Source organism: Protomyctophum parallelum (genome assembly GCF_964188405.1).
Source record: "Protomyctophum parallelum genome assembly, chromosome: 6".
Lineage (NCBI taxonomy): Eukaryota > Metazoa > Chordata > Actinopteri > Myctophiformes > Myctophidae > Protomyctophum > Protomyctophum parallelum.
The window spans coordinates 25,631,891-25,640,877 of NC_139701.1; the positions used below are offsets into that span (position 1 = coordinate 25,631,891).

General features: G+C 47.2%; 1 protein-coding gene across 1 annotated transcript; it reads left to right on the forward strand.

Moving 5' to 3' along the window:
• Nucleotides 1-5,007: 5,007 nt before the first annotated feature.
• On the forward strand, nt 5,008-6,873 carry LOC310860957 (xaa-Pro aminopeptidase 1-like; the record flags this gene model as incomplete). Its single annotated transcript, XM_083768177.1, has 1 exon — nt 5,008-6,873. Exon 1 carries the CDS (start codon nt 5,059-5,061, stop codon nt 6,871-6,873), a length of 1,815 nt encoding a protein of 604 aa, XP_083624303.1. The 5' UTR covers nt 5,008-5,058.
• Between the last annotated feature and the right edge of the window lie 2,114 nt (nt 6,874-8,987).

Here is an 8,987-nt window from a genome sequence, read left to right on the forward strand (position 1 = left end):
GACCAAATATAGCAGCACTACCACCAGCTTAGCTGTCCAACTTTCCTGGAACATTATGATATGACAAATGCCCTCCTTTTTTCCATCTACACCCGATCCCATGGCTCTCTGATCACAAGTTCATCACTGTTATGCTGATGACACTAGCCCCCCCCCCCCATGACAATCTCACTTTATACAGTATATAATATACTGTATATAATATATATATATATATCTGTATATATATGTACAGTCTTTTTATTATTATTCCCAGTGTGAGTGTTTGTGTAAACACAAACATTGAAGACAAAAGTGAGGATACAAATTGTGATTGGCCTGCGTGCTTGGGTGGGAGATATTTTGAGAATGAGGTGATGTATGATGACGCATGATAAGAGCGCCCGTCAATTCACACAGGTGTGATTATTATATTAAAGGTATCGTACGGTAAGTGATATTATTTGGTTAAAACAAAAATATTTTTGTTATAAGGTTAAAGGACGACATTCTGATCGTAATCATTGCTACTGTATAGTGTGTTTGTTCAGTAACAGGTGCCTCCCTGTCTCTCCAGCTCTTTAATAAACCGAAAAAAACGTTTTCAAGTATAGGTGACGAGACTCAAGCTTTCCAAGAGCTTTCTACCCATGGGTGTGTTTTTGAGGTTATTATTCTGTGAGGTTGGGTTAGGCATATAACCACGGCCATCGTCATAGGAAGCTGGGTGACAAACTCTCACCGCTCTCTCCGTTGACCCGTACGCCCAGCTGTCTGTGGAGCTCGCGCACGGCTCTGCTCAGCTCCCTCATGGCCTCCTGGCCTCTAGGGGGCTCTCCATCCGGTGACGGGTGTCTCCTGAAGACCTGCAGAGCCACCTCCACCCAGCTCTCCTGCAGGCGTCCCATAACGTCCAGCCTCTCCTGGAACCACAGCAACACCTCGCCCCCGTAGCGCTCACACTGCTGGTTCAGTGTCTGCAGAGTACAACGTATTATATTTATATTACCAAGTGACTGCAAAACCTGGGAAAGGTGCTGCTGTTTGTTTCAGAAGCGCTATAAGCGACCCTTGCCTAATGCCTATGTTTCTATTTCTAACAGCAATGCATTTTGTGGTTTTGTAAGCTAGTTTCTTTTAGTTGTACTTCACATTTGCTTTGATAATGTATTGTAAATATGTTTTCTCATCCCAATAAAGCTCATTTGAATTGAATTGAATTGAGAGAGAGAGAGACAGAGAGACAGACAGACAGACAGACGAGGAGAGAAAGAGGTGGAGAAAGACAACATGATAACTCCATAATAAATGGTGTGCACGCATGCGCACACGCACACACACACACACACACACACACACACACACACACACACACACACACACCCTCACACACACACACACACACACACACACACACACACACACACACACACACACACACACACACACACACACACACACACACACACACACACACACACACACACACACACACACACACACACACACAGGGTTGTGTCTTACATGTGACCAGTGTTTGAAGTCAGCATGAAGCTCTTCCACTGAACTCTTTTCATGCTTTACACCTGGACTCCTGAAAATAACAACAGCACAATAATACATACATTTAATACAATAAATATACGCCATTAAGGGCAGAGGATATGATCTCCAGACGGCTCTTGTCCTGCTCCGCATTCGCTTTCATGATTCTCCCCACCCCCCTCCTCTCCCACTCAGCGCTCAACTTCAATTGCGCACCGGCGGCTCCGCGATCCGCTCAGATCCGTCCGCAAAATGTTTTAATAAAAATCACTCACTCGTCATGCATCATCATACATCACATTACGTACTCAGCCAAGCAAATCATTTCCGTGGTACACACAGACACACAAAGCTGGGCTTAGGGAAATTAATAATAAAAAAACATTTAAATATTTCAATTTAAGGTAGAGTACGTGTTACTCGTACAGCAGAAGGGGATAACAGTAGGATAAAGGTACAGTACGTGTTGTGTGCAGCAGAATGGGATAACAGTAGGACAAAGGTACAGTATGTGTTGTGTGCAGCAGAATGGGATAACAGTAGGACAAAGGTACAGTATGTGTTGTGTGCAGCAGAATGGATAACAGTAGGATAAAGGTACAGTATGTGTTGTGTGCAGCAGAATGGATAACAGTAGGACAAAGGTACAGTACGTGTTGTGTGCAGCAGAATGGGATAACAGTAGGACAAAGGTACAGTATGTGTTGTGTGCAGCAGAATGGATAACAGTAGGATAAAGGTACAGTATGTGTTGTGTGTGCAGCAGAATGGATAACAGTAGGACAAAGGTACAGTATGTGTTGTGTGCAGCAGAATGGATAACAGTAGGACAAAGGTACAGTATGTGTTGTGTGTGCAGCAGAATGGATAACAGTAGGACAAAGGTACAGTATGTGTTGTGTGTGCAGCAGAATGGATAACAGTAGGATAAAGGTACAGTACGTGTTGTGTGTGCAGCAGAATGGATAACAGTAGGATAAAGGTACAGTATGTGTTGTGTGTGCAGCAGAATGGATAACAGTAGGACAAAGGTACAGTATGTGTTGTGTGCAGCAGAATGGATAACAGTAGGATAAAGGTACAGTATGTGTTGTGTGTGCAGCAGAATGGATAACAGTAGGATAAAGGTACAGTACGTGTTGTGTGCAGCAGAATGGATAACAGTAGGATAAAGGTACAGTACGTGTTGTGTGTGCAGCAGAAGCTCAACCAGGAGGACAGTCCATGGTGGATGGAGGTGAGCTGCTCCCTCTGCTCCTCCTCGGTGTGTGTGAGTCTGTGCATGAAGCTGCTCACATGCTCCTTCCACTGTTCTGTCAGACGCACGACGACGTTCAGGTCCTCAGTGTCCTGCAAACCATCACAATGAGCACATGAAAATGTAACTTAGTTTATAGTTTTAATTTGACTGTGTTTGATTTTTGTTATCGCGAGAACTCCATTATAGCATAATAGCATGTTATTATATTATACAACTATATACTGTACAACTTGTAACGTGATGTGGCACGTTGTGAGCTTGTATCTGCCATTTTTTTTAATCTCGTATGAGGGGTCCCTGGCACAAAATATTTCCACATGGAGGGTACTTGAACCACTGTTTTACAGTATACTGTAAAAGTAATCAGCACATTTTTATTTGTTTTAGTCATAATCTTTTGAGTAAAATGTTATTAATTCAGTCATAGTTTAGTCATTTTTAGTCATCTGATTTTAGTCATCTGAAATGTTTTATATTGACTAAATATCATAAAAGATTATTTTGGCGGGCCTTGATGCGTCATAATCATAATACCTGTGTCTTTTACAGTAGTTCTACTGGATCTCTTCTCCACTAGTCCCTTCCCTAAAATTTTAGTCTAGTTTGTGTTGACAGTAGCGCTTCATCAAGGCCCGCGTGATGCCCGCCGACTGGGAGCTGCCCGGCACCATCGCCGATGGGTCGAAGGAGCAGAAGGAACAGCGGTTCCACGTCATCGTGAAGCTCCTTCCTGGCCTATGAAGAACACGGCGTAATCTGTTACACTCAGGGCGCTTCTCAATGCGAAGCGTCGGCCGAACTGGCAAACAACCTCGTCGTCTATCTGACCCCGGAGCGGTTTGGTGTCGACTCGGTGTCTGTCCGGGACCATCCAGGAGGAGCGTAGAGACGACCAGGTCGGGGTACTCCGGGGTCAGGAGGGCGCGGAAGTCGTGGATAGCGTGGGCGTAGCTCACGTCGTACAGGACGACCACGTGACTCCGCGTGTCGGGGTAGAGGTCTCTGAAGGCGGACGCGCACCTCTGAAGGTCCACCGGGCGCTTCTCCAACACGTACATGAGCAGCAGCCGGCCGGCAGGGCAGCTGAGGCACGCGGCGCCAAAGTGCACGAGGCAGTCCGCTCTCGCGTGCTCCGCAGCCACCTCGTCCACGCAGCAGCCGCCGTACGACGTGTCTCCCAACTGCAGGGCGACCCTTGTGTGCCGACCGCGGCCGATGAACTCGCAGGTCTTCTCGATCTCATAACGCGCCTCCAGGCCTTCCGGTGGGACGTTCCTCTCTGGTGTCATGGCTGCCACCTCTGCACGCTGAAGAGTGTCCGAGCAGCAGCCGAACGCATCGGCCATCGTCGGATCTCGACCCGGAGGCTCGATCGGATTGAAGGTGAATAGCCTAGCTCGTTAGCTAACAGGACGATTGAGCCAGTCATTTAGGCACCGGTCCTTGCAGGAACATTGGTTTTATCCTTTAGCAGCGTGACGTACAAAACCTCTCTCAGGTTTGGATTAATACATCATTATATGTCATATGTCATAGTAATAGTACATCATAGTAGTAATAAATCATTTATACGTCATAAGTAATAGTACATCATAGTAGTAATAAATCTTTTATACGTCGTAGTAATAGTACATCATAGTAATAGTAATACATCATTTATATATAAATGATGTACTATGACATATATGTCATAGTAATAGTACAGTACATCATAGTAAATAGTAATAAATCATAGGTGACTGACATCACAGATTGGGCACAGACTGGCTGATGTGGTTGTCCGACGTCCACATCAGCATGATGTCCACATCTCGTAAATAAAACAGACGATCTTCACCACAAGTGTGCTTGTAGATCTGCTATTTTCACTACTTAATAAAACAAAAACATAAAGTTGAAATATGGAGATATGATATTCTAGAGATATTCTAACCGAAAGCAACAATGTTAGTAATTGAACTATGGCCAAATATAGGCATATAACATAGATACGTCATAGATGACTGACCTTCAGTATCGGGAAAGTTACTTTTAAAAAGTAACTACCGGTATTTACAGAAAGTAATAGCTACTTTACTAGTTACAATATTCTAAGAGTAAATAGTGTCTAGTAAAAATAAAGGTGCACATACATTTCAAACAACGCTAACATGGCAGCCTCCGCATGTGTAAATGAACATGAGGTGATCAAAGAAGTGCAGGAGTTGTATTCCAAAGACACGGCCACGTCTCCGAAGGTCACCACGGAGCTGCTCCGACAGCTCCGCCAGGTGATGAAGGATGGGAAGCACTCATCTGGGCCCGTCCAGGCCTACGTGGTCCCTCCTGGAGACGCACATCAGAGTGAATACATCGCGCCGTGTGACCGCAGACGCGAGTTCATCTGCGGGTTCGATGGCTCCGCCGGCACGGCCGTCGTGACGGAGCGGCATGCAGCCATGTGGACGGACGGACGTTACTTCCTTCAGGCCGGTCAGCAGATGGACGCCAACTGGACCCTCATGAGGACGGGGCTGAAGGAGACGCCGACCCAGGAGGACTGGCTGATCAGCGTTCTGCCAGAGAACTCCAAAGTGGGTGTGGACCCTCGGATCATAGCTGCTGACCAGTGGAAAAGCATGTCGGAGGCCCTGGGAGCTGCGGGCCACTCTCTCGTGGCGGTGCAGAGTAACCTGATAGATGTTGTGTGGGCGGACCGCGCTGCCAGACCCAGCACACCGCTAGTCACCCTTGGACTGGAGTACTCCGGACTGTCTTGGCAAGACAAGATCACAGCCCTCCGAGCCAAGATGGCAGAGAGGAGAATCACCTGGTTTGTTGCCACGGCGTTGGACGAGGTCGCTTGGCTTTTCAACGTCCGCGCTTCGGACATCGAGTACAACCCCGTGTTCTTTGCGTACGCCTTGGTGGGGACGAGCACGGTCATACTTTTTGTGGACCAGAATCGGCTGGCCGATCCGGCTGTGCGGCGCCACCTGCAGCTCGATGCCCCAGACAGGCCTGAGCTGGACGTCCAGACACGCCCGTACGACTCGGTCTGGACCGAGCTCCAGAACGTCTGCGCCTCCCTGGACGCCAAGGACAGCGTGTGGATCTGTGACAAAGCCAGCCACGCCCTCACCCAGCTCATCCCCAGGGTTCACCGATGCCCTGTCGCCAACACTCCGCTCTGCCTGGCCAAGGCAGTGAAGAATGCCACCGAGATTCAGGGCATGAGAACGGCACACATCAAGGATGCCGTCGCCCTTTGTGAACTATTTGTTTGGCTCGAGAAAGAGATCCCAAGAGGCACGGTGACCGAGATTTCTGCTGCGGACAAGGCGGAGGAATTCCGCAGTCAGCAGAAGCATTTCGTAGGCCTAAGCTTCCCGACCATCTCCGCCGTCGGTCCAAACGCAGCAATCATACATTACAAACCCGTGCCCCAAACCAACCGGACTCTGTCAACGCACGAAGTGTACTTGATCGACTCTGGAGCGCAGTTCACCGACGGCACCACGGACGTCACACGCACCGTGCACTTCGGAACGCCCGCCGCCTTCGAGAAGGAATGCTACACGCGCGTGCTGAAGGGCCACGTTGCCGTCAGCGCCGCCGTCTTCCCCAACGGGACCAGAGGTCACCTGCTGGAGGCGCTGGCTCGCGCCGCGCTGTGGGAGGTGGGGTTGGACTACCTGCACGGCACGGGACACGGCGTGGGCTGCTTCCTCAACGTGCACGAGGGGCCGTGCGGCATCAGCTTCAAGACAGTTAACGACGTGCCGCTGGAGGCCGGCATGGTGGTCAGCGACGAGCCGGGCTACTACGAGGACGGCTCCTTCGGCGTCAGGCTGGAGAACGTGGTTCTGGTGGTGCCGGCCGAGACCAAGTACGACTACAGGAACAGAGGCAGCCTGACGATGGAGCCTCTCACCCTGGTCCCCTTCCAGGCCAGGATGATCGACACGCAGCTGCTCAACACCAGGGAGCGCCACTGGCTCAACGACTACCACAGGAAGTGCCGGGAGACGGTGGGGGCGGAGCTGGAGAGGCAGGGCCGCAGGGAGGCCCTGGATTGGTTGATCAGGGAGACCCAGGCCATTTCCTGAAGACAATCACTGTCTTACCTCAAACCTTTTCATGTCAAGGACCTCCGAATCATTTCCCGCCACCATTGACTCCGATTGAGGCCGATTCTACGAATGTACGGATGTGTTCTAAATCAGTAGTTCTCACACTTTCAAGATTGTTTTCCGAAAATGTAAAAAACTGGCAGATGTACAAGCTTGCATCACGGCACGAAATTACGCCCTGCGAGCTTGTTGGGGTAAAGGACAGTACAGTACCTTAGCGCTCAGGGACAGGGCAAGGTGGGTAAAGGACAGGGTTAGGGGACATTACAGTACCTTAGTGCTCAGGGACTTGATTGATTGATTGATTGATTGATCAGAATCAGAATCAAACTTTATTGTCACATCACATTACAAGTAAGATGGGTTTGTGCAGGCTCATCATTGCAGTTAATAGAAAGAAAGTGAATATTACAATATGTATGCATATAAAAATTGCATTGATTGATTGATTTGATTGATTGAAAATAATATTTCACAGTATGCAGAATGGGTACATTTCAAACTGTGGACGACACCATGATAAAGAATTACACTTGTTGTAAACAAGTGTAATTATTCAGAAGATTCAATTCATCAGAACATTTAGAGACGTACAAATACACTTCTATAACAAAAAATCACACCCGTGTGAAGTGAGGGGCGCTCTTATCATCGTACATTATCATGCATCATCTCATACTGCATGACCAATCAGAATGCCTGTTGCCTGTTGCCACAAATGTATGTCATATTTGGCATTTGATTGAATTTCTCCTTTCATTGTCGATGGCAAATATGAGACGTGTGGGGACAAGATGACGTACATTTTCCCTTCATTGTCAATGTCATTTAATGTTTGTGTTGCGGACATTTTACGTCATATTTGGCTGACATTTAACCTAATTTCTCCTTTCATTGTCGATGGCAAATATGAGACGTGTGGAGACAAGATCAAGTAAATTTTCCCTTCATTGTCAATGGCATTTAATGTTTGTGTTGCAGACATTTTGTGGGGACAAAAGCTGTATACATAGGATGGGCTAGCGCCACTCAAAAACAGGAAATCATTGTATAAAGAAAGTAAAAAGGGAAAAACATACTGTATTCACTATAAAGTAAGGGGAAAAGGGGGTGGGGGGGACTCCGACTTTATTTACAGGGGCCAGCTTTGAATTGCAGCCGTCCGTAGGTGCCCTTTGAGAGCGCTTTTGAAGGAGTCAAGGGATAGGATAGGCATAAAGGACAGGGTGAGGGGACAATAGATTAGAGATAGGGTGAGGGGACAGTACAGTACCTTAGCGCTCAGGGACAGGGTGAGGGGACAGTACAGTACCTTAGCACTCAGGGACAGGGTGAGGTGTTGGGCCATGGTGGACCAGGTCTGTTCACTCACATGGAGCCTGCTGGCCAGCTGCAGTTTGTTCACACTGATGACCTACAGACACAACACAGCAACACAACTCCATTACATACTTTGGTAGAGTAGGCATTTATAGAACCCTTTACATATTAAACACACGTAGAGCAGGCATGTATAGAACCATGTACATACTAAACTTGTGTAGAGCAGACATTTATAGAACCATTTGTGACCAAATTTGACTGAGGGACTGCCATTGGATTTTTTTTAATTTTCGCTTTTTCCTGTCATGTGAAAGCAGGGAATCATAGCTTCAAATTGACATATTGGTTGTTCAGTTTGACCCACCAGTTTTGGAGATTTGAGAAAACGGGCTTGAAAGGTTCACTTCTGTGGTCTCTAACATTACACCTAGCTACATTTTTAAGCATTTATTTCATATTTAAATGTCGATTTCAGCTCTGACACTTATTTCAGACATGCTCTAGTATGTGAAGAGTCTGCCTGTGCTATTAACTCATTTGGAAAAAGTTTTCTCCTCTGGTGAAAAGCTGGAATTTGTGCGATGGCAGGCTCTCATTCAAATCTGGTCACATTTGATAATGTAATGTTTAGCAAAGACTATAGTCATTTGTGCAGTGATAGGAGTTGTTGCCTTCAACCACAAGAGGGCAACAACGACTAGCCTGTAGCTACATTGACATTATTGCATTGGACATGTTGTACCAATATATGTGTTCCAACAATGTAT